At 41.1% G+C, this 26,861-nt stretch overlaps 1 protein-coding gene across 1 annotated transcript; it reads left to right on the top strand.

The window, feature by feature from the left end:
* The first annotated feature begins 882 nt into the window (after positions 1-882).
* Positions 883-7,772, top strand: hpxa (hemopexin a). The gene is made up of 10 exons (XM_071534385.1): positions 883-944; positions 1,280-1,299; positions 1,776-1,886; positions 2,092-2,240; positions 3,293-3,446; positions 3,877-4,093; positions 6,231-6,316; positions 6,980-7,110; positions 7,235-7,382; positions 7,543-7,772. The coding sequence occupies exons 1-10, from the start codon at positions 883-885 to the stop codon at positions 7,770-7,772; spliced, it is 1,308 nt and encodes a 435-aa protein (XP_071390486.1).
* Positions 7,773-26,861: the final 19,089 nt, after the last annotated feature.

The raw sequence follows: 26,861 nt of genomic DNA, 5'->3' as shown, positions 1-26,861 counted from the left end.
GTAAACCTGATGTGCATACTTTCAATTGCACTGATAATGACAGTATTAGATACAACCCACTGTGCTCTGTTAATGTTCACCATACGAATAGTAGACAACACTGATATAAAGGGTTGTCAAGTACAATGGTCAGCAGTTTTTTTGTTTTTTTTGGTGCACTGGGTTTGTTAGCTTTCAAGGTCATGGGCGCAGATCCACCTATGATGACTCTTCTGGAATGTTCTGAGAGAGAGTTCCCAGAGAAGACGCATATCAAACAAACAAAACCTCTATGGCCACTTTTTAAATGTAAAAAAAAAAAAAAAAAATCACGCAGATTTCATTAGATTCTGTTCTAAATCTAAGCTTCCTAAACTTGGAAAAGGGGAAATCACTGTGCACTGCAACATTCCACATTCATTTCTATAAATCACCTCTAAAATCATCAGACACTTTATTTTATAACAAATTAAATAAGTTTTGCCCAAACATGCAGTTTGTTTTAGTTTGAATTAGATGAATATATGATAAAGTATACATAAGTAAACATGTATTTTACACTAGTACCTACTGTCATCTGAGTGACCTAGGGTACACATCTATTGATTAGATTTCTTGGTTAAGAGGGAAACCTGTTGAATTCTATGAAACAGTGCTGCCCCATGTTTCACCGTGGAAGGGTAGCTGGTCTAAGCGGTGTGTTGTCCGGGACTGAGCTCTTGCCATGGGGGTCTGAGGGACAGCGCACGTTGTCCGCTCCTCCTCTCCTGAGGCCTACTATGACACAGCCCATGCAAACTGGAGTATAAATGGCTGCTGTAGCAGTAGGCTTGGTAGCTTTTACCCAGCTCTGCTCCCTTTCCAGACCTCTCCAGTCTCTCCTGGACCAGAGGACCGCTCACCATGAAGCTGCTCTGCCAGACTCTGTGTCTGTGTTTGTGCCTGGCCCTCAGCCTTGCTGCCCCGTAAGTATGCTTGCACTTAACATATAGCCTTAAGCCTCATTTAAATTAACTGCCTCTTGATGTGTGAATATATACACACACATCCTCTTTTCTTTTCTATGTAAAAATGCTCTGATAATTTTGGATGCCACTTAAGTTGTAATTACATTCTCAATGTATGAATGAATAAAAGTTATTTTCTTGATATTATCTTTTCCACTGTATTTTGTAATGCATCTAAAAATGTAAATGTCAAGAAGCTTATATTTTCCGCCATGTAATAACAATATATGAAATGATTTTCTTTTTCTCTCTTTTCTCTTTTTTTTCTCTTTTTCTTTTTTCTTTTTCTCCAGGCATCATGGAGACCCAACAGGTGAGTTGTGGAAAAAAAAAACCAGGTGAAAAGGATCGTCAACAACTCAGAACTTGCTAGTGGTTTGTCCCATTATGTAAGATTTGTTTGACATCATGGCCTCTAGAGCAGTGTTTCCCAACCCAGTCCTCAAGGACCCCTTTTCCTGCAAGTATTGGTTCCAGCTTTACTCTTGCGCACCTGATCCAGTTAAGGTCTTAATGCTGATTGGTAGAGACAGATCTACCTGAACAGAGCAGCATGAAAGTGTGTAGGCCCCATTGGGATCAGGTGTGCAAGAGTAAAGATGGAATAAAAACTTGCAGGACAGGGGGTCCTTGAGGACTGGGTTGGGAACCACTGCTCTAGAGAGCCATAAAGCACAATTTTAGTGCTGCAATTTTTAAAGAGTATCACCTTTAACACGTGATCCTTTTTGCGCCCAATTTTACGATCACAGCTTACAATCAGCTGACAGATGCTATTAATTACTTTAGAACATTCTAATGATCACACTAAACATGATGGAGCTGTCATCGACCGTTGTGACGGGACTGAGATGGACGCTGTGGCTGTAAACGAAGAGGGAATCCCATACTTCTTCAAGGGTGAGTCCCTGCACACTGAAGAATCATAGGTAGGGCTCATCAACACACCTATTTCAGCTCAATTCATTTGATTATTCTTGCGAGGGGCAGTCGCTCGCAATATGTCATTATGGTTCTGTCCTAAAAATAAACCTAAATCTCAGGAAACGAGACTGTCTAGTGTTTAGTATTCTATCTTTTTTTAAGTTTGTGTATTTCCTGTCAGATGACCATCTCTTTAAGGGCTTCCATGGCAAAGCAGAGCTGTCCAACGAGTCCTTCTCTGAGCTGGATGACCATCACCACCTAGATGCTGCTTTCCGCATGCACTATGAGGACAACCCCTCTGACCACGATCACATGTTCTTCTTCGTGGTACAGTCCATTCTTTGACTCCTCCAATTCCCTCTCAAAAATAATTATTATATTATTATATTAGTTATTATTATAATATGAAGTTGTTAACGAATTCTAAAACTGAGTTTAATTTCATCTCCTTCCTCTCTAAAAGATCTTGTAGCCTGTATTGTAAAATGTCTCACTCAAAATGAAGCTTTCTTATCTCTCACCATGGCTATCCTGTTTATAAAACCATCAATTTCTTCTGCACTACCTCTTTACTTTAATTCTGCTGCTTTCTCACTTTCATTTCTGCACTACACCACCACACACTGTCCCCTCTGACCATGTGTTTCTGTATTAATTCTGTACAGAGGTGAGGACTCGAGTCACATCACTTGGACTCAAGTCAGACCCGAGTCACAATATTATTTGCTTGAGACTTGATTTGATGCATGAAGAGAAGACTTGAGACTTGACTTGACTTGTACTCTGATGACTTGAAAAGGTTTCTAAAGTCTTGACTTGAGATCTTGTGTTTGTCTAAATGACTTAGATTGAAAGTGATGAGATTTGTTCCAGCAGACGACTGAATTTAAATTCTGTTTTCTGAATTTGTATGGAATGATTGAATTTATTGAAGTTGAAAGTGATTATAGAAAGCAAACTCATTTACCAGGTTATTAAAACCATAATGAATTGAAAAGTCCTAGATATTTAGTTTTCTTTAAGATATTAAATTGATACTGGACTCTTGATTTGTTCTGACTTGACTTGCTGTTCTACATTTAGACTTGAGACTTGACATTAATGACTTGGACTTGACTTGGATTTGGTAATCTAGACTTGGGACTTGACTTGAGACTTGTGCCTCAAGACTTGAGACTGACTTGGGACTTGAGCAAAGTTGACTTGGTCACACCTCTGATTCTGTATAAAACCTTCAGTATATATTTGTATGTTTTAACTATGTAGACTGTGCATATTTCATATAGCACAAACTCTGTTTTGTTTTATTATGCAATGGAAAATTCTTAGTACATAAATATATGTACGTAAATATTACCGATGGTGATTCTTTGATGCAGGACCACAAGGTGTTCAGCTACTACCAACACAAGCTGGAGGACGGCTACCCCAAGGACATCTCGGAGGTCTTCCCTGGAATCCCCAACCACCTGGACGCTGCTGTGGAGTGTCCCAAGCCGGAGTGTGAAGAAGACTCCGTCATCTTCTTCAAGGGTTGGTGCACATCCTTGAGTTATCCACCTCATTGCAAGGAAACCTGAACAAAGTCTTGAAATGGATAATATTCTTACATACTTTGATGTTTTACAAGGCTGAAGAGTTAGGCCTTTCCTTTACCACAACACATGAGGATTTTTATATACGCAATGTGTAGCCCTGAATATCTCACGCATATGCTATTGATAGTGTAATTTATCTCTGTCAATTTCTGTATATTCTGACCATGTATATTGTATATATTGTGTATATTGTGTGGAATCTCTGGACTATGAAATCTTTGGACCGTGTACAAATATGTCTGTATAGTTCAGCAATTTGTCTCTATTTGTGTCAAGTGGCCCAACACATCAATCCTCTTTCTTAGCATGTAAAACTACCTGAAGAATACATTTCAAATCTACATCATCTGTCATTTTCTCTAAAGGAGACGACATCTACCACTACAACGTCAGGACAAAGGCAGTGGATGAGAAGGAATTCAAAACCATGCCAAACTGCACCTCTGCTTTCCGCTTCATGGAGCACTACTATTGCTTCCATGGACACCTGTTCTCCAAGTTTGACCCCAAGACCGGTGAGGTGGCTGGCAAGTACCCCAAGGAGGCCCGTGACTACTTCATGAGGTGCTCCAAGTTTGGTGAGTGATGAAAGGACGATCATGTGTGTGTGTGTGTAGGTGTGTTGTGTGTGTGTGTGTGTGCATGTGTACCATTGTGCTTGTGTGTATCTTAAACAAAAAAAATCTGCAACCCAATTTCAAGGCATTATATGTATAATTTTTAGCAATGAATATATCATTGTCAAACTAATTGTGATAACATGGTGTATTTACTGTAAACAAATTATGGTGGGTATGATTTGCAGCCTCTATCTAAGATAAGGTAACATATACTTTTATTGTCACCGACTCAACATAGCATTGAAACAAAACAAAACAAAAAACAAAAACAAAAACAAAAAAAAAACACAAGCGACACAACCAAATTGCATAAATTATATTATATTGCACACCCTTGATGGACAGAGGCAGGAAAGAGGGACCCTGTATCCTTTACCACAAAGTGAAAGATGATACTTGAGGTGGAAAATGTGAGTTGGGTCAGACACCAACCCCACCCCAGTCGTATTGTTAGCACTGGTGGACTCTGGGGGGGTTGAAAAGGCGTCGCTAAAGTGCCCTCTAGAGTGGCGAAAACGAGTGGAAGTGCCCTATTGGCTGCCCTTCACATGGGAAAAAATGATTGAGTGCCCTCTAGGGTGCCCCTTCATGCAATAAAGTATGATGATGTGCCCTCTAGAGCAAGAAAATTCAATAACGTGTCTTAATGAGTGCCCTTCTAGTGGAGAAAACGTGATGCAGTGCCCTTACAATGGTCTAAACTTGACGTTCCCTATGGGTGCCCTTCCAATGGAAAAGCGCCCTCTATGCCGCCCCTACATGACAGTGTCCCAAAGGGTGCCCTTTCCAGTAGAGAAAATGGGATGCAGTGCTGTGTAGCGTACTCCTACAGGTGAGAAAACATGATGCCCAGTTAGGTGCTCCTCTAATGGAGAAGTGATGCAGTGCTGTAAAGGGTGTCCCTACATGCGTGAGAATGTGGGGAAGTTTCCTAGTGGATGCCCCTCCAGTGGAGAAAACGTGATGTGGTGCCATATAGGCGCCCTTACAATGGGATAAACTTGAGGTTCCCTACAGGTGCCTTTCTGATGAAAAACTCACGAAGTGCCCTCTCAGATGCCCTTCACGATGAAGCGCCCTTGCAATGGAGAGAAAAAAATCCCAGTGAAGAAAATGAGATGCAGTGCCCTCCAGTCTCCCCTACAACGTGCTTTCCCAAAGTGGGTGCCGTGACGTAATCTGGATCGCCTAATAACATAATGTTAATCTTAATCAAGGATGAAGACTGTTTCATCATACATGATGCATCATAGCTTTTTGCGTGCTGGTGGGGCCCCATGTCGTGCAGTAGGTGCCCTTTTTTATTTTTTCGCCCCTGCCCTTCAAACAGCCTGAGTCCGCCACTGATTGTTAGTGACAGTGTTTCTCCAAATTAAGACCACATTTTCCATAAGCTCTGCTGCTTCCTGCCCCCCCCCCCCTCCCCCTCCCCCTCCCCCTCCCTTAGGATAAACATGTCGGAAGTGATTTTTCCAGCGGCCTTTCACTCCTTCCATCGTCTGCCTTTGCCAAAAACTATGAAAGCTTTAGCTCCGCTTGCACTGGAAGAACAGCGCCCTCTTCCTGTTCTAGCACGGTGCAGCAATCCAACAAGCAATCTAGCACGGTGATTCTCAACCGTTTTCATATCAAGGACCCCTAATTTAGTCCGCATTAGAGCCACGGACCCCCACTTGATGAGTGATGAATTTTTATTGTTAGATATGATTTTGATCCAGAATTCCATGACTGTCTGTATTGTAAGTAGAGCGATAACAGAGAAACTATGACCAAAACAGTCATTCCTCTGCATTCTCTAATTGTGTTAACTTCTTGTAAATGAAATAATGGTGAACTTGAACATTTCATCAATTTGCTTGGGACCCCCTGGAACTCCCTCAAGGACCCCTGGTGGTCCCTGGACCCCACGTTGAGAACCACTGATCTAGCAGATTTCCCGCCAAATCGACACACAATGTAAAATGCAGTGTAGAGGCGATGGTCTTATTTGTTCACACTAATTATACTTATGTCTCAGAATTAATTTGGTGATGATTTATTGATATGAGAAACCAAACCTTAACCAAACCTCATGCCCTTTGCTCTCCAGGTGATGACAGCGACCATGTGGAGAGAGAGCGCTGCAGTCGTGTTCACCTGGACGCCATCACATCTGACAATGCTGGGAACCTCTATGCCTTCAGAGGTGAGATCTGACAAGACACCAATCCTTCCAAACAATGGTTCTCCATTGGTTTTGCATTGGGCTCAATGTTTTACTTTGGCCCGATATAGTAGATAACACAGTGGTTCATGTACCGTTCATGTACTGTATTCACTGCAGTATCAAACATCAAGCACATTCTGTAAGCAGAGAGCCTGTGAGTTAATCTAAAACAACCATTCATCCACAGATGAAGATTCTGAATCTTCATCATCATGCCACCAACATCAGAAAAGCTCTCACCGGTATAGGTACCTGTATATTTTAGACATTTAAGACATTGTTACATCCTTATTTTACCAAAACAATGCCATAGACAAAACTCTTCCTCTACCAGCCACAGCGGCTTGTGGTTTCCAGAATTCATTCACCACTTTTATTGTTTTGCCAGATAAATAGAATAGATAAATAGATAGATAAATAAATAGATAGAATTGATGAATAGGACGATAACACTGTTTTCATAGGCTACGAAAAAACTATTTGAAGTGGCTGAAGAGGCGGAATAGAAAGCTTTGCAGGCACAGGTGAAATGTTTGAGCATTTCATGTGTTCATGAACATTTCATTTTGTGTTACGTAATATTCCACTCTGGCTACAATTTGGTATTTTGCCGCGTCTATAATTCATTCTATTTTCTCTCAGGCCACCATTTCATTCGCAAAGATCAGGGCAATGACACACTAACATCCGACACGGTCGAGAGTGCTTTCAAGGAGCTGCACAGTGAGGTGGATGCTGTCTTCTCTTACGAGGATCACCTTTACATGATCAAGGTAAGCTACAGAAACACACACACACACACACACACACACACACACACACACACACACACACACGGACACTCATATAGATCCTGTCAGCACTTTTCTCAGGGCAAAAACCCCCCTCTTTTCTCAGGATGAGCAGATATTTGTTTACAAAGTCGGTGAGCCCCACACCCACCTAGAGGGTTTCCCTAAGCCTGTGAAGGAGGAGCTGGGCATTGAGGGTCCTATTGATGCTGCATTCACTTGCCAGGATAGTGACATCGCTTACATCATCAAAGGTAAATAGGTAGTCAACACCTAAAATAACACACAACACCTACTGATAGCATAAAAGGCACCGACGCAAGAGGGGCGCGCTCTATGAGCTTCCCGTAATTGATAAATTGATAAATAGAAAACAACCTCTGATCATTTCTCCTTCTGCGTGCCGTCCTCCAGGTCAGAACGTCTACGATGTGGACATGAAGGCCACGCCCCGCACGGCGAGCAACGAGCGCCCACTCGGCCCGTTCAAGAAGGTCGATGCTGCCATGTGTGGTCCCGAGGGTGTTAAGGTGGTTGTGGGCAACCACTTCTACCAGTTTGATAGCCCCATGGTGATGATTTCTGGCAGGGCCCTGTCCAAGCAGCAGAGGGTTTCCCTGGAGCTCTTCGGCTGTGACCACTAGAGGCTTGAGGGGGTTGACAGTGAAGAATGTTGCATATACAACACTGTGAAATATAGTTAGAACAACAACAGCACCAACAACATCATGCAAGAGGCCCCAACATCAAGTCACAGAGGCTTTGACTACATGTGCTCACAAAGCACATTGCAGTGTTTTCCTGGTAGCTGCCCTTCTATCTCCTAACCTCCGATTTACTATTGCTTTCTTTTCTTTCTTTTTGGATTACTTTCATTTCTCAAAGTGCTGCAGCTTGTGGTCCTCGACCTTAAGTGTGCTGTGAAGAGGTTAAAGGGCATTACACATTTTCTCTGTGATTAATTTTGTACAGTGTTGTGAATAAAGATATGACAACACACAACACAGGTTGTCTTTTACTGTATCTTTTTCAACAAATATAGTTGGTGTTTAGGTCTGTAGTTGTGTAGGGTGGACTATATTGCCAAGTTAAAGAAATAGTTCACCCAAAAATGAAAATTCTGTCATCTATTCACCCTCATGCCAGTTGAAACACAGGTGAAGTTTGTCCATATAACACACACACACACACACACACACACACACACACACACACACACACACACAAGAACAGGTCCCCATTGACTTCAGTTGTTTTGGAGAAGGCTGCTACGAAGTTGTGCTGGCAGCCTCCCTGTGTGTTATATGGACTAACAAATTTCACCTGTGTTTCATTTGGCATGAGGGTGAGGAGATGATGACAGGATTTTCATTTTTGGGTGAACTATTCCTTTAAGGCTGTCATTGTGTTAGCCCCTACAACAGGGGGCTGGAGGGACACTGAGAGGGTTATTTTACTGTGTTAAAAGCTCAGTCTACAGCACTACTAACACTTCCTACAGGGTGGAATCTTTTGTGAATGCATATTCATCCAAAGAGATCTTTTCCACCTCTCATTTTAGACAAAGGCATCTTTTCAGAGATGCAGAGCCAAAATGTGCATAGCTTTCAGGTGTAATTCATGAAAGCTGATCATCCTAACTGCAGTCCTAACTTTTCACCAGTAGAGGGCACAAAAGTTATACTTTAGGAACCAGCTCAGCTGTGCTGAGAGCAAAAACCCTCCCCTCCCCTCCAGTAGATTCCATCCAGCTTAGTAGCAGAGATAAGTCAGTTCAGGTGTGTTGTCCTTATTCCTCTGAGGTAGACACTGTTGAGATTTGATTTTACCACAGGAATCTTTGCTGAAAGACAATGAAATGCAAGAGATGACTACTCTAGTTTGTGTGAACTCCTACAGACCCAGGAAAAATGGCATAAAATGAAACTAGACTTTATCTGCTGAACTGAACTTACAGTAAGCCATCTCTCATCAGAAATATTCAATGTATATCTCTCCAAATTATGAAAGAAAAACAGTGTAGGCACACTACAGTGGCAACACATTTTGCCCCACTATAGAGGGATAGTGCACAGTCAAAAGATAGAGAGACATATGAACCAGATTTTAAGTTGCTACACAAGTACCTGGTGTATGAGGAAACTACAGCATTTTGTAAGGGATAATTTGCATCGGCATCATCTTTTTGGAGCTCATTAGAGGTTCAAGTCTATTTTTTTTTGTTAGATTCTGCCCGTAAACGATCAGTACCCCAGAGACCATAATTCCTAGAGCAACCAAATTTGGTGGATAAGTTATAAATCCCCCCCATTACTCGGGCAAGAAAAATTACATCGATCGGCCAGATGGTCACAGAGTTAAGTAGAAATGGGAAAATGAATTATAACTCAGTATCACTGAGGAAGAATGGAAACATATGCAGAAATGCACAGAGGACAACAAACTCTACGTACTGGGAAGAATATTTGTGGAAAGCTATTTTGAAACACGAGTGATACAACATAAATACAGATGAAATATAACATCTAGCCTAACTGTTGGAGAAATTGTGGAGAGGAAACTGCTACATGTAGTCATTTATTCTTGACAACTATCCAAAAATACTTGGAGATCACTATAAGTGAGATATCAAACATATTTAATATAACTCTTAAGAAACCAGTGATTATACATCTAGGAAATATACCAGAAGAGCTTGGAAAAAAAAGGGTTGAGTACCTCTTTGGAATATTAGAATAGCCAGTCTATACCAAAACAAATAACTTAAACAAACAAATGGCTTAAAGGTAAATGACATGATTAAAAGTGATTGGAAATGTTTGGTAAACAAAATCTATGAAATTGAGAAAATAACAATGAAAGTGAAAAACAGTGTCCATATTCTTAAGAAAAACTGGATTAAATGGGAAAAAAAAATGCTACATCATTACAGCACCCATTAAAAATGGAGTATAGATGATAAAGGTATTTTGGGATTGATATAATAAGCATGTCCTAGAGCGACCTTTGTCCCTGATGTTATTACATTTTGATGGAGCTTGCCTTTGATGGAGGCAACTATAGTTTGCTGCTATATGTATACATCAGATCACTTTTAATTCAATATTAAACTTGCCTTGTCATTTCTATTTATCTAATTTATCATAATTTTAACTTTCATTGCCTTCCTATTTTTTTGTATTATTACCTATGTGCTTATGTGTTTAATGGCTTATTCATTTATTTACCTGATGTGTTGGCTGGTTGATTTATGAGATATTTGGATCTAATTATTTATTTACTCTCGTTACTTGTCAATGTATTTCTTGGACTTTGCATGGGAGTGAACATTGGAATATTGGAGAGCCCCTTCAGTCTCTAAGTATTAGCTTCTGTAAATAATTATTTGTTTACTCATTTTATCTAATTACTGGTGCTTTGTTCCTTCTTTTTGTTGTATTACCAATTAATAATTTTTTAATTAACTGAATTATTCTTCATATAGGTTTAATGTATGTACGTATAAATATGGGGGTAGGTACATATGCATGTAAATGGACTAGTATGTACATATAGGGCATCATCTTTCAGTATGGTGGGATGTACAAAAAAATCGAATCGAGTCGAAGATGTTTTGCCACTCATCTGAGAGGCTTCATCAGTTCTACTTAGTGGTACTAACTAAACTATACATGTGCTTGCTATTAAAACAACCTTTATTGGTTGGATTGATTATTGCTAGTAAAATAATAATCCATTTAAATGAATAATAGAAAGAGGGAAAAAACACAAAAAGAGGAAATCAATGGAGAAAGAGTATTTCCCTCATTAAGCATGATTAAGAGAAATAAATGAAAGCAATTCTCAGGTTTCAAGAAGTGGCATGTTAAAAAGAGTATGTATATATAAGAGATGTGTATATTAAAATATGTGAGAAGAGAGGGATATGTGAAGGAGTATGGAAGACTGTTGTTGCTGTTGATAGTGTGTCAGGGTGGCATGCAGTATTGATAGAGGTGTTCCGGTTGTCCATTTTGCTTCTCCTGTTGGTTTGATGGCTGGGTTGTTGGTGGCTCTGTTTACATATTTCTGTCCCATGATGATTAGTCTTTGGTGAATGGTTTGGAGTCCAGAGATGTGGTGGCAGTAGTGTGAGCTGGTGCATGGTGGGAGTCTGTAACCCAGTCCTATTGCTTTATTTTGGATGATTTTGCTTGGCCAGGGTGACGTGCTGCTGGTTGTGGAGTGGATCTTTGGTCTCAAGGTGTGATCTTTGCACTATATGCACTACGTTTTTGTTGGATTTAGTTTTATTATCCACATATTTGACCAGTTTCATTGATGCAATTTTGAAGTTTATTTGCAACAAGTTGTGATGATCTGGAGCTGGTCCAGTAGCAGAGGTCTTCTGCGGATTGGGATACTTCAGCTATTGTGTGTGGCGGGTAATAGATGTGTGAGATGTAGAGTATGAAGGGGAGTAGGCCGACTACTGCCCCCTGGGGGACAGCTGCTTCTGGGGTGAAGGGTAGTGAGATGGATGTGGATTCCCTTAATTAACCTTGATGTGGCGGTTGCTGAGGAAACTGGCAATGATGTTTTGCGGATAGAGTGAAGGAGCTGAAGGTTTGAGTCGGATAATCTGTCAAGTACTCCACTGTCATGATTTTATGATACTGTGATTGTACTATGACTTAAAGGTGGTCACAACAGATATGGTACTTACTGGATGTTTTTTTTTTTTTTTTGCTATCTTTACGATAACGGCTGTACATTATTTTTCTTTCATTTGGGAGGACCTTGTGTTTTGGTCCTGTCTTCTCCACATAAGTTTCTTAGGTCCTGTCTCCATCATTTTGTTAATCTGTTTGTTGTTGTATTTTTATAAATCTGAAAATAAAGTTTATATAAAAAAAAAAGTACTCCATTGTGCCACATTTTGTCAAATGTCTTTTCGATATCAAAGAAAACTGCCAAGGTGTGTTGTCTTTTTTTGAGAAGTGATGCATTCAGTTAGATGGAGGATGTTGTCAGTTGTGTTGTTAGCGATCCCAACTGGTTATATTTTGCTTCTTCAGGTGGTTGGTGTAGCAGTAGTGTGAAGGAGATAAGAATGGGGAGGTGGTCACTGCCAAAGTCATGACTGACTGTGAAGCTATGAAGTTTTTTGGCTCCACCGTAGCAAAAGAGTAACCATAGAAATGTCTGTAGTTAGCACCTCTGGGCTACACTATAGCAAGACTGTAACCATAGCAACATCTGTAGCTTGTATCCATGGGCTACACTGTAGCAGAACTGTAACCATAGAGACGTCTGTAGGATCCATGGTTACACTATAGCTGAACTGTAACCATAGAAATGACTGTTGTTAGCATCCAGGAGCTACATTGTAGCAAAACTACAACCATAGTAATGTTTGATGATTTGTTTAATGTAATGTTTTAGTTGCCTAACCTTAAACATAAACTTAACCTTAACAAAGAAAAATCAGAATAATCAAACAATTATTATAATAATTATCAGAATAATAGATTCATCATTGTAATAATTAGAATAATATAATCAATTATCAGAATAATCATTAGTTGCAGCCCTAATAGTAATGTAAACAAAGCCGGTAAAATTCCTGTTCAGCCTTTATCCAGCAATCAAAAGTTTAATGCTCTCTACATAAATTAAAGTTAATATTGCACATTTCTAACCTCAGTTGGCTGTGAGTAACCAAGGAGTAACATCTTTTTGCCACAGAGTGTTGCTAGTTAATTTGATTAGAAATAAACAAAAATTCTTGACCGCAGAGTGATATGATTAGATGTGAACCAGCAGTCTGCTAGTCAGAAATAGCAGACCTCAGAACGCCCTCATTGGCCAATCGAGTCAAGTCAAGTTTATTTATATCGCCCTTTATCACAAGGCATGTCTCAGAGGACTTTACAGAGGATGTGTCTAGCTAGATCTAACTAAACACAATCAATGGTGAACAAAATGATATAGGACAAGCATAGCAAAAAACACAAGGTAGGCGAGAGCAGATTTAGCAAGACAAACAATCTACCTGTTCTACAGCCTAACCTACCCGACACCCCCAGCCTTAGACCCTAATGCACACAAGGAAAAACTCCCAAGAGAAACCTTAGTAGGAAAACTTGGAAGAAACCTTGGGCGGGCTGAGGCAATCAGAATTGAGTATTCAACAAAGTCGTGTAATAAGAGATTTTAAACAACATTAACATTAACAACACGTTGGAGTGAACCTTGGGGTTCTCCCTGCTGTCCTTGGTGACCTGCAGTGCATCATCCGGGTCCCGCGCTGAGGCAATGGGCTGACGTCAGCTTCATCATCTGAGCCGGTCTCTCTGATAACAGCGTGCCTCATTGGATCACACAATTCCTCACTTCACCCACCGCCTGCTGGGAAGACAATGGAGGGAGGACAACTGAGGCCCTTCACCAGCCCTGACATGATGCCACAGTCAGCTACTGAGCCTGCTATCCCCGCCACCCCCACCACACACACACACACACGCACACGCACACGCACACGCACACGCACACGCACACGCACACGCACACGCACACACACACACACATACTTACTTAAGTCACTTTTGGGGTATTTACATAGACTTACATTCATTTCCTGGAGACTTACCCTAACCCTAACCATAACCACTACTTGCCTAAACCTAACCCTTAAAAAGCCCTTCTGTTCTTTGAATCAGCTGTGATCAGAGATCTGGGTAAACATCTACACACAACCAACCTAACCTTAACCTAACCTTAACCTAACCTTAACCTAACCTTAACCTAACCCTAACCTTAACCACTGACACAAAAATCAGCTTTTTACCAAATGGGGACACGGCTTTTCTCCTCAATTGCACAAGCCGTCCTCAATCAAATGTGATGGTGATGCTGATGCTGCACCTGTGAGTTCAAACAAAGTAACATAAAGGATCATGACGAATGCCATGGTAACCTAGTGGCCTAGACCTGCCTGCTTTGACATTCAGCAATGACTGGGATATGGAGTTTACATGGAACACAGAGAAATCTGGTTATTCATATCCCCGTATTCATGATAAATTCTAGTATCCCGGTTATTGATCACTGCATGCTGTTTGCACCTGTGATGTTTACAACACAAACCGCCACTTTTGAAATCGTTAATCTGATATTCCTCTGTAACTGTTAACCTTAAATTAATCTGACTGTTTGTTTTGATGTTTGGCTGTAGTAATGTTTCTTTAGTATTTTCCACCTGACCTGACTTGCTCCACTGTGCGTGTTGGAAACCGGCCTCCTGTAGTCTGTAGACTACAGACTTGAACAGGTCAGCATTTCCATGCTTTCTCCCATCTAAACTGCCAAGTATATTTAATTGTTTCATCACCGAAAGACAAAACTCTGTTTCCTCAGAAGTGAGACGCTCTCGTTGCCGCCACTGTTTGTGTTTTTCTGTTCCGTCTCTTGGCTGAAGCCTGTGCAGCTAGTCTGCAGCGGTCAGAAACCTGGATCAGATGTTTACATGCAACAGGATCCCGGTTTCTTTCGGAGTACTCCGGCTAGCATAATCAGGTTTCTCAAAACCGATAAGGGCTTATCCAGGTTTCTGAAATCGGGATATGATGTTTACATGCGCAAACACAAAAATGGGATACTTCAAAAACCCGATCATAACCGGGATACTCAAGTCTATGTAAATGCAGTCAATGACTTTCAGACATCTCTCATTGATCCCTTGTGTAACGAGATGTTCGCAATAAGGTTGTGATATTGTGTCAATCATTATATAAACACTAACCCAAAACTCCCCCCCCCCCCCCCAACACACGCAGACACACACACACATGCACCAGCTGCCCTTTCGACCATCATGCTCCCTTTCTTTGGCCGTCCAGTCAGGACAAACAGCCAGTGGGCTGTGTGGCCGTAGCTTTGTACAGTATACATATGCATGCAGGTGTCTGTGTGCATGTGTGTGAGTTGTCTCCTTTCCTATTTGTGATGCTGTTTAATTAACTGGACTGGGAGGTTTGAGGGACATCTGCTGTCAGCCTGTCGCTCAGGAAAGCTTGACCCCCAGGAAATGTGTGTGTGTGTGTGTGTGTGTGTGTGTGTGTGTGTCGAAAAGGGGTGGGGGGGGGTGGGGGGGTATGGACAGTGGCCAAGACTACCAGATATAAACGGTGGATCTCCAGGCCAGATGGTGCCAGCTAACGTCCCCTCTGTAGGCTTGTGACCGCTAAAAATATACCCCTCAGATGTAACCCTTGTGTCCTGTCAACCAGTCAACTAGTCCGGTTAACACACAAACAGGGGCAAAGACACACGCTTGCACACACACACACACACACACACACACGCACACACACACACACACACACACATGCACCAGAAAATGATATATGATATGCACAAAGCTCAGGAAAAAGGCCCTTTAGGTTATTGAGAAAGTTCTGATTGTTTTTGAAATATTTACATGTACATATAGTTTTGGAGATGAGGTCAGGAATTTTTTGGCTTTATGCATTTAATGTGGACGAGAAATGGCTTGTCAAAGACAAACCAAATAAAGACCAAGAGGTTAGTTCACTTTTTCTCTCCTCATCTCCCCACTTCATTCTCTCCCCACCTCCCTCCTTCCTAGCCTCCCTCCTTTCTCTATCCCTACCTCCCTTCCTCCTTCTCTCCCTTGTTCTTTACCCTTCCTCCTTCCTTCCGACCGACCCTCTCTCCCTGCCTCTTCCCCTCCTTGTCTCTCTAACTCCTTTTCTCCCCACCTCCCTCCTTCATCTCTCTCTACCTCCCTCTCTCCCACCCTATACCTCCCTCTGCAGTGGAGAGTTGGCAGTGTGCCTGGACATTGCCCTGCTGCTGTTTTTGCTGCCTTGCTGTCAACACCCCCCCCCACCCCCCCCCGCCCCCGCCCCCACCCTAAATTTACCACCACCTCCACACCCCTCCTATAACCCCCATCCCTCCCCTTCTCTCCCTCTCTTCCAGCTCTCTTCTCTCTTGTCCGCCCCCTAACCTTCCTCCCAAACCCCTCTCTCCTCAACAGTTCCATGTGGGCCGGGTTGTGTGGAGCTGTCAGTCCCTGGCCCGGGACTGCCGAGCAGCACGTCCCGGTCAGAGGGGGAAGCCGGGGCAAACGGTCGGGGCGTCGCTGTGGGTCCGGCCCGGCCTCCCACCACTGAGCAGCGGACCCCCATGACAGATTGAGCCTCCAGCTGGCCGGCACGGGGCCCGGTGTGGCCCCATGCTGAGGCCACACATGCCGCAAAACACACATTCACACGTGTACCAAGCGCACACACATGCAGGCGGAGAACAGAGACACATGGTCGTCTGCACACATACACAATCTTATACTGTGTACTCATTCAGTTAAAAAAAAATATATATACTGTATATATCTATATACAAGGCTTTTTTTTCTTAGTCTCTGTGAAGTTGAATTTTTGAGATATTATTATATATATATAAAATGATGAAAATAATAATTTAAAAAAAAATGAATGAATTAATAAATACATATACAGTACTGTGCAAAAGTCTTAGGTATATGTCAAAGAAATCCATAAAGTGAAGATGCTTTCAAAACTAATGAAATGAAAAGTTTCTGAATATCAAAAATGTACAATAAACAGCAGTCTACTGACACACTAATGCAGAAAACAAATAAACATCTAAGACTTCTAAGAAATGTATATAAAAACTCTAGGGTGCCTAAGACTTTTGCACAGTACTGTATATATATGTATGTATATATATGTATGAAAATACTAATTGTACCAATTTATTGTACATTTCATACTGATGTCTTTTAGAATTTAAATATTGCTGCTGAAAACCTCGTATCTCAAAAATGTCAACTTCACAGGGACTAAGAAAAAAAAAGCTTTCAAAAAAAAAAAAAAAGTTTTCAGCTGGACCACTATGCATTTTTGAGTTTACCTAATTGGTTTTGAAAAGGTTTCATAAACCCATGGGTTGTAGAATTTCCTCACGCCACAGAGGAACATGTAATCCTTCAACTGAAGTTGGAGGTGTGACAGTGAGGATATGTTCAAAAGTTACATCATTACTGCCCTGATCCCAAAGATAGTTTCTCCGCTCCACATTGTTAGCCATCCAAAACTGCTTGCTTATCATATGTGTTAAAAACATGGTCCTGCCTCATTAGGCAGCCACTCTGCCTACCTGTTCCTTCCTCTTATTTAGAGTCAATTCCCAGTCTGCTGTTGTTGACTACACTACCCATCTCTCTCTCTCTCTCTCTCTCATCCCCCTCCCAGTCAGGTAAAATTCCCAGTCTGTCTTTGTTAGCTACACTAGCAGAGGACTGTTTCCTCCCCGTTCCCTCCCGAGGTTCTCCGGCCCCAAGGCACCGGTGCACAGGCCTCCAGGGGCCAGAGGAGCCAGGCTGTACACTGTCGGTCTGCAGTCTGTTCCCCGGTTGTGACAGGGAATGCAGCCTTATGATGACAATTAGAGGCTGTTAGAGAGCACAGATGAGCATGGTGAATGGGAGGAGGAGAGAAAGAGGAGGGGGGAGGAGGAGGAGGAAAAGAGGGAGGGAGGAGAGGGGGCAGGTGGTGCGAAAAGCAGGACACAATTAACAAACATGGAGAAAATACCCGCTAATGAGGACGGGCAAAGCTCAAGGGACCCGGCGAGAGGGAGGGGGTGAGTGAGGGGAGGAGGGGTTACGACTTTAACTGTGTAATCAGGAGGGAGGGAGGGAGGGAGGGAAGGAGGGGGGAGGATGAGTCCCTTTGTGCCAACAGCAAAGGTGTGGGGTCGAATGGATAAAAAAGCAGCGATACTGTAAGTCAGGGGCCAGCTTGAGAAAGGGCAGTAAAGTTTCATCCTTTATATTTTAGTTGATCACATTTTACAGTCCTTCGTGTTTAGTTTCTAGTTTTACCATCACCTTAAAAATTCTTCTTCATCCAGTAAAACTAGGTATGCACATAATGTGGTTGTTAGAGGCCAAAATAAGATAAGATGAAACTTTTATTATCCCCATGGGGATATTGAAGATCAAAGAACTTCCCCAGTACTGAAATACAGTCCTATGAGCCAGAAATGAGAAATCAAATGAAAGTGGCTCAATTTCCTCTCTCAAACTGAGAAAGACTTAGAACGATTGATTATATCTCAGTTTTCTGACCCCAGATGAACCCCAAAGTCTACACTGTTGAGTCAAAGTAATGGACTGGATTGTCGATATGCTAAAGTTCACTACTTGGAATTGAAAAAATGTCATGGGTGCATCTTTAATCAAAACAGTATAAAAAGATAAACGTACAAAATACACATAAAAAAGTGCCACAAACTTGCCCAACTTGTTTTAATTACATTTTTAAAATATTTTTATACCCTGTAAAAGTATCACAGAATCTTTCCACAATCTGTTTTAAAGCAAGGGCAATATCATAATGATTCATAGTTAGGATACTGTCACAGGCTGAACGTCTCACTGTCAACATTTAGCATGGGCACCCAGAGGTGAATGGCCCTCAGCTATAAATCCCCGGCTTAGTAGTAGCAAACGATGTCTTACTCCACTGACCTGGTTTGGCATCTCTAAAGACTAAGTGCAGATTCTCTGCCGTCCCACGACCAACATTCACACCCCGTCCTCTTCCCATGACCTACTTCCTGTCTGTGTTTTATTGTTGTGTGCATCATAACGCATTGCATCTTTTGTTTCCCAGCCAACGAGGAAAGGGTTAATACTCGGCTAACCCGGCCGAAAGCGAGCCGGCTAAACAACAATAACAACAACAACAATAACTCACAAAGACATAGACACCCAGAAAAAAAAAAGCAAAATGCTGTGACAATGATGGCATCCAGCAGGCACAAGTCCTCCATTGTGGCCGGGCTGACACGCCGTATTGTGCCTGGCGGACAACATTGCCTCATAGCAGCTGGGAGCTGCTGGCGGAGGAAACAGGCCTGACTGGCGTCTGCTGGGGAGCTGCAGTGTGATGACAGCAGCATTACATCACATGTAAACCCAGAGGCTCTCTCACATCCACATCTCAGTGCTGCTCTGAGACCTCTGACATCTCCCTGTAAGAGATTCTATGGCTCCTTCTGAGGATTTTTAAAATAGAATTCACTTAAAATGATGCCTTGTTTTCTTCACAACACTGTGGACAGTGTGATTGAATTCACACGATATTGCAGTCAATAGCTCATATTTTGGATCTAAGGTCTTACTTGATGCTTACAAGATGGTTTAAAGGCATCTTCATATCCTGATCATACTCTCTATATACATGAATGAACAGAACATACTGAATATTACTATGGAAAGTGAGCATAAACAGACTTAAACAGACAAATAGACAAAAATAAGGTGTATACAATGCCTTAATATACTGAATAATATGAGTATATCCCAGCAATCTTACTCAGTGTTCTCAAATGGGTTGGGATAAATGGGATATGATATTTACACAAACATATTAGGGATATTAGTATACATATAAATGCCTCTATGTCTATGTGTACTAGCAAGAGCCTTGTAAAATATATAGAATTTTTCAATGCCTACAGGTCTGACTATACAATTACAATAATGTCTTTCCATTGTCTCTATGCAGGCACAATTAGCTACAGGGCTGTTATGTCAGTTTTGGACTGACATAAATGTTGACCTAACCTTTGTACTTATCGCACTTGCTCGCGTGCACACACACACACACACACACACACACACACACACACACACACAGGCACACATTCAGACACAGACACACTTTTCTCAGCCAGGTCCTAATTGCCTATAAATGTCAGTGTGAGTCAGTGTGTGATTGTCTTCTATAGTAAATTAACTCTTGGTGGGACTGCCTATTCCTCATTAGACGAGGTAACGGAGATATTAGACGGTAAGAACACAACACACTAGTCAACATTTATTTTGCAGCCATCAGCTACATCCCTCAACTCCCAGGGGATTATATGGAAGAGAGAAGGAGGTACGGTGCATGTGTGTGAGTGTGTGTGTGTGTGTGTGTGTGTCTGAATGCATGTCTTTGCACCTGTGTGCGTGTGGCTGCATGTGCATGTACATTCGTATTCATGTGTTGTGTGTGTGTGTGTGTGTGTCGGTTTATGTCGGTGTGTGTGTGTGTGTGCGTGTGTGTGTGTCTGGCTCCTCCTGAGGGAAATTAGCCGTCTCGATCCTTCCCTGTCTCCAGGTCCAGCCCTGATGTTTTCTCCTCCTGCCCAGCCACTCCCATTCCCACTGGGTCACACTGCAGCTAATTGCTAAATACACTGGCTGTTGTTTCAGATACTGGCAACAGTCTCTAGTCTCCAAGCTAGCCCCCTTGTGCCCAAAACCCCCTTTACAATTGGAGCATTTTTTGATCAGACTGGTTATATTTATTGTTATTTGGTAATAATAGCAGCCATTCTGAATAGTCTTTATGCCACCTTTCAATGGATCTTCTACTTCTTCTTCCTCTGCTATATAAATTGGAAGAGTTGGTGATGTGGGTGCTGTCTTGATTTGCATGGGCTTGCCTAAAAATAAATATTATGTGGGCAAAGTAATCAGATTTATATATAATAGGGCTGCAACTAACGATTATTTTCATTGTCGATTAATCTGTCGATTATTTTCTCGATTAATCGATTAGTTGTTTGGTCTATAAAATGTCAGAAAATGGTGAAAAATGTGGATCAGTGTTTCCCAAAGCCCAAGATGACGTCCTCAAATGTCTTGTTTTGTCCACAACCCAAAGATATTCAGTTTACTGTCATAGAGGAGGAAAGAAACCAGAAAATATTCACATTTAACAAGCTGGAATCAGAGAATTTTGACTTATTTTTCTTAAAAAATTACTCAAACCGATTAATCGATTATCAAAATAGTTGGCGATTAATTTAATAGTTGACAACTAATCGATTAGTCGTTGCAGCTCTAATATATAATTAATATATGCATGGCCATGACAGTCGCAAAGAGGCTTTATTTCTTGACCAAGAAGCTTTCTACTCATTGCGTACGGTTAGTGAATAGCATGGCATTCTGATTTGGTTATTTTTTATGATATAGCGCACTGTTCCTTGTGCAAACCTTTAGTGAATCTGGGCCTAGTTGTTGTGAACTGACCGAATGAATCTGCTGCCTTTCCCCTTGACCAGCAGCACTGTTTTGAGAGCTCAAGAAGCACAGTGCAAAGTGCCACACTCTATCGCTCGTTTGTCTTGTCGCAAGTCTAAAATGAGTTCAGTTGGGAGTAACCAGTCAGTCCTCGACAGTGGGAGGCACAGAGTCTCTCCAGCTCTCAGCACCCTGGAGAGAGAAAGACAGCAGGCTGAGAGCAACGAGAGGAGAGAGTGCTGGGGGAAGTGATACAAAGACAGAGATGACGAGAAACAAGAGAACAAAAAAAAAACAGTAAAATATGAGGGAAAGGAGGGAGAGAGAGTAGTGATTGGGAAAGAAAAAAAATAGACGCAGGTGTGAACAGGTGCATTCTGTATATAGAGAGGGTCAACAATGGACTCAAGCCCATTCTCCATTCTCCCAAGGGACAGATAGGCATCCTCTTCATTAGAGCTGCACTATGTAAGACTTTTATGTAAAAATCCAGCTGTCTTATCAGTCTACATCACAAAGTGGGTCTGCGACAGGAGAAGGTGGGAGTATGGACATACAGTATATAGTCTAGTATATAGTCTTGTTTATTTATACAGCCCTTTATCACAAGCATATCTCAAAGGGCTTTACATAACATCATATACAGTACATGTCATATACATATTATATCATATATACTATATACACATACACATCCTATGTCATATAAGTTACATACTTCATATACATACTATACATCATTTTACTCGATAGCATACATACATCATATACCATTACTACGAGTACCTATGGGCAATTTAGAGTCTTCAATCCACCTGAACTGCATGTCTTTGGACTGTGGGAGGAAACCCACGCAAACACGGGGAGAACATGCAAACTCCACACAGAAAGGACCGGGGCGGAGATTCGAACCTACAAACTTCTTGCTGTGAGGCAACAGTACCGTACTGCCACCGTGTCACCATATATATACTGCATATATATATATATATATATATATAAGTTATAATTATGAGATATGAGGTATCTCACAAATATGACTTAGTATCTCATAAATATGACCTAGCATCTCATAATTATGAGATGCTAAGTCATACTATTGAAAAAAATAGTTGTTTTTTTTAACAAGTGGCAGAAAGGGGTTTCCATATTCTGCCTATTATACGATGGATTTCTCCCTGCTTGACTGTTGAACATTGGTGCAAAATGGTGAATCTAGAAAGAAGCCCTCGCTCTTTGATTCTGTGGGACTGACACCAAAACCTGATGTTTACCACTGATGTTTTAGATACTTAAAACTATTCTGCTATTAAACTCCATTGTAGCTGCGCTGACCTTATGTTGTCCATGGCCAGGTGCGGGTATAAGAAAAATACACCACCTAAAAACAAAATACCGTAAAACTTCAATTAATAGCCCGGGGTTTATTTGCTTCAAACACTGAACTCAACCGGCCTATATTTGGGACAGGCGTCTATATGGGAAAAACTCTTGCTCAGCAAAGATGGGAAATACTATCAAATTGTTTATTTAAACCAGTATGAATATTACTTGTATAAAAATAGAGAGAGAGAGAGAGCCCCGTATCAAAATACCAATATCAAAAAGGATGAAAGCCTTACCGTCTTCCTCGGACAGACGTTGAAGTTCAACTTTATTTTTTCGCCATTCTCTCTCTCTCTCGGGATCAACGGAGAAATGTCTTGCTGCTGCTGCTTCTCCTGAGTCTTGTTCAGCAAATTTGACAACTGACAGCTTGAATTTCTCTGTGCCGCCATGGCGATCAGCAAATGTGACTGACGTTTGAATGCAAGTAAAAAAATAAATAAAAACAAACTGCTTTGCAGCGTCAACGGCAACCGGCTTCTAATTGAGACCGGCCTTTATTTGTCAAAACCTCGGCTTTTAATTGAAGTTTTACGGTAGGCCCAGAAAATTCAGTTACCGCTCACTGCCATTTGGGGTAGTGGGAGGTGAGGTTGACTAGTGCAGCTTTTTCCTTTTTTATAAATTGTGTTTCATTTGTTTAAAACAGGGCAGCATATTCATGAAGAAACAGTTGCCACCCCTCAAAATGTCTGAGTGTACGAATAGAAAGTTTTCAGCCTCAACAGCATGTATAAGCCATCTGTTTCTCAGTGAACGTGGTTCTGCTTCCCTCATTGTGTCAGCACTCACTGTCAACGGCACTGTTACCAACAACTGTCTCTCATAATGAAAACAGTGACGCCTCTGTATACAGTATGCTGACAGTACACAGATTATAGTGGTTAGCCGGTCTAATAAAGAAAGAAAGAAGGACAGAAAGAAAGAAGTGACACCATTCAGACTGTACCATGAGAGGCTCTTCTGTGCGTCCAGATGCAGGTGTGTGTTTGGTATCCCAGGCAGTGTTGTCTTTGTCTCTGTATGACAGACTGCTGGTCTGGATGAGGGCAAAACACACACACACACACACGCGCACACACATATACACATTCACAATCCGAGTCCGAGTATGTTCAGTAGTAAAGACGCACATAAGGTAACTGGCTGCTTTTTTTGTCACATAATTTAATTAGCACCAATTGCTGTATGAATACGTATGGAAGCCCATTTCTGCCAGTGTGATGAAAAAAGCGGTCCTGTAAGTCATTATAAATATCAAAATAATGACTTAGTATCTCAAAATAATGACTTAGTATCTCAAAATAATGAGAAACTTTCTCAAAATGACTTAGTATCTCAAAATAATGAGAAACTTTCTCAAAATAATGACTTAGTTTCTCAAAATAATGAGAAACTTTCTCAAAATAATGACTTAGTATCTCAAAATAATGAGAAACTTTCTCAAAATAATGAGAAACTTTCTCAAAATAATGACTTAGTATCTCAAAATAATGAGAAACGTTCTCAGAATAATGAGAAACTTTCTCAAAATAATGACTTAGTTTCTCAAAATAATGAGAAACTTTCTCAAAATAATGACTTAGTATCTCAAAATAATGAGAAACTTTCTCAATATTTTGACTTAGGCCTACCATCAGGAAGTCACATGCACTATCTATCTTTCTGTCATTGCTATCTGAAAAGAGGAGCACTGAGGTAGAGTCATTTTGAGATACTAACTCATTATTTTGAGAAAGTTTCTCATTATTTTGAGATACTAGCTCTTTATTTTGAGATACTAAGTTGTTATTTTGAGAACGTTTCTCATTATTTGGGGATACTAAGTCACTATTTTGAGATATTAGTCATTATTTTGAGATATTAAGTCATTATTTTGAGAAAGTTTCTCATTATAATGACTTACAGGATCTTTTTTTTTTCATCACACTGGTGGAAATGGGCTTCCATAAATACAACCACAGGTCTAATTTAAAATATATATATATAAATGGAAAGGTGCTAATTGGCAATAATGCTGTCTCCCTAAATTTGTCCTGGTGATCAAATCTGCCACAGTACTATAGTTTGAGCCTTGTTCAGTGTAAAGACTTTAGAAAAGTGTATGTTAACAGGTTATGAATTCTGACCCACTGAACCAATCTATGACAAAGTTCATAGATTGTATAAAACTTGATAAATAATGCAAAACAATACACTGAATGGAAATTGTAATGCCTCATTTTTCTTTCACTCATTCACACTGACTGGTTATTCTTAGAGGCATTACAGTTATTGGCAGCTTATCTATCTATCTATCTTACACAGCAGTATAGGCTGTGGACAGACAGTCAGCGCTCTGCATCCATCTGTACAGATTATGGTATCCACTGAAACTGTAAGCAATCGTAAGAGAAGTGCCTATTCCACCTCCACATAGCCACAGTACTGTCCATCAGGAGAGGGTAATCTTTCACCGACAGATTGGACTACACAGGCAGGAAGTACCATGTGAGTTCCTTTCCCCAGTCTTTCACCATCTCAAGAAAAGTACTGTATAATTTCATCTTTATTGCAGACTCATGGTCCGTAGAAAAGAAAAAACAAACAAAACAAGTCATTGTTGCCATTCAGTACAATAACAAACAATACAAAAAGAATACAGACTAAAATGACATAAGTTAAAATGGATTGTCTATTTAAAACAAGTTTACATACAGGCTTTTACGCCAGTGCTCCCTGAGTTTAGATGAGTAGCGAAAACAGCTCTTCACAGGGTTGGTTAGATCCTCTAGTACGGCTATTCCCAAAGTGGGGTACGCGTACCCCCAGGAGTACTCGCAGTTACGTCAGGGGTACGCCAAAAAAAAATCTGTAGTACCCTCTCTGTGTCAAAAATAAACCCACACTTAAAAAAACCCACTTCAGTCACAGTAATTAACAGTCGGCAGTCACATGATCTTTAGCAGTGTTTTTTTCCCACCCGCATTCTGCGAAGACCCCAATTAAACACCGAGTCCCTTTTACTGGCCGGGTGTGGCTACACGTTTTGACAAATAAAGGCCGGTCTCAATTTGAAGCCGGTTGCCATTGACGCTGCGAAGCAGTTTATTTATTTTTTTTTACTTGCACTCAAACGTCAGTCACATTTGCTGATCGCCATGGCGGCACAGAGAAAAAAGTACGACCTGAAATTCAAGCTGTCAGTTGTCAAATTTGCTGAACAAAACTCAGGAGAAGCAGCAGCAAGACATTTCTCCATTGATCTTTTTTCGGCTTTCTTTCTTTCTAAGGTAGGCTACTGGTATTTTGATACGGGGCTCTCTCTCTCTCTCTCTGTGCTTTAGAACGTAACCGCTGTGAAACAATCAGAAAATAACGTTTATTTCTCTGTTTCACCGGCTTTCTCGCTACCACCGCTTCATTCACTTTCTAGCTCGCTTGACCACCGCTTCTCTCTCTCTCTCTCTCTCTGTCTCGGAGCAAGATCAAATTAATGATTCGTAATTGATATGTACAAGTAATATTCATACTGGTTTAAATAAACAATTTGATAGTATTTCCCATCTTTGCTGAGCAAGAGTTTTGTGCGAAAGGAATGAAAGGCCTGTCCCATATAGACGCCTGTCCCAAATATAGGCCGGTTGAGTGCAGTGTTTGAAGCAAATAAAAACCTGGGCTATTAATTTAAGTTTTACAGTACTTCCTTTTTGTAGCAGGCTTACAAACATGGCACAATGTAACATCATATGAGAGTTGGCCGTCTGTGGAGATAGAGGGGGTACACAGCAGGAGGTTGAATGTTTGAGGTTGTTCAGGACTTTAAAAAGTTTGGGAACCACTGCTCTAGTATGTATGCAACCAGGTGGTATTGCCTTTAGTAAGAGGTAAAGCAGAGTTACAAAATAAGTAACATCACAAAACATATAAATTCATCTCTACTCCACCACACATTACATTTTACCAGCCTGTCCCTGACATCTATAGAGGATGCGGATCCCTCCACAATCCCACTCTGTGCATCATGGCACATACTGACAGTTCTATGTTGGATGACAATCATTCAACCACTGTCATAAGTGTATATAGTTTGAATGAATGAAAAATGTATCGTATTTTTTCCTGCTTGAGTGAAATTGGCCAACATATCTTCCACAAAAAAGGTGGGTAAGCTTTTGAATAGCATCTGTTCATAGCCGCGAAAATAGCACAGAACACAGTTGCACCTTTGACCTGAGCAGGTGGGTGACACAAGCAC

This window comes from Centroberyx affinis, unplaced genomic scaffold (genome assembly GCF_046629955.1).
Source record: "Centroberyx affinis isolate AG114_WGS23_722 - 3 ecotype Tasmania unplaced genomic scaffold, CSIRO-AGI_Caff_v1 ptg002533l_1, whole genome shotgun sequence".
NCBI lineage: Eukaryota > Metazoa > Chordata > Actinopteri > Beryciformes > Berycidae > Centroberyx > Centroberyx affinis.
Note: the sequence above shows the minus strand (reverse complement) of the source record. Positions and strands in the feature narration are given on the sequence as shown.

What these genes read in the sequence shown, in the direction of transcription:
- hpxa (XM_071534385.1), top strand. Translation starts at nt 883, where the DNA reads ATGAAGCTGCTCTGCCAGACTCTGTGTCTGTGTTTGTGCCTGGCCCTC. An exon ending in AATCCCATACTTCTTCAAGG is followed by an intron (nt 1,887 to 2,091) that starts GTGAGTCCCTGC and finishes ATTTCCTGTCAG; the next exon opens with ATGACCATCTCTTTAAGGGC. An exon ending in AGGTGCTCCAAGTTTGGTGA is followed by an intron (nt 4,094 to 6,230) that starts GTGATGAAAGGA and finishes AGGTGATGACAG; the next exon opens with CGACCATGTGGAGAGAGAGC.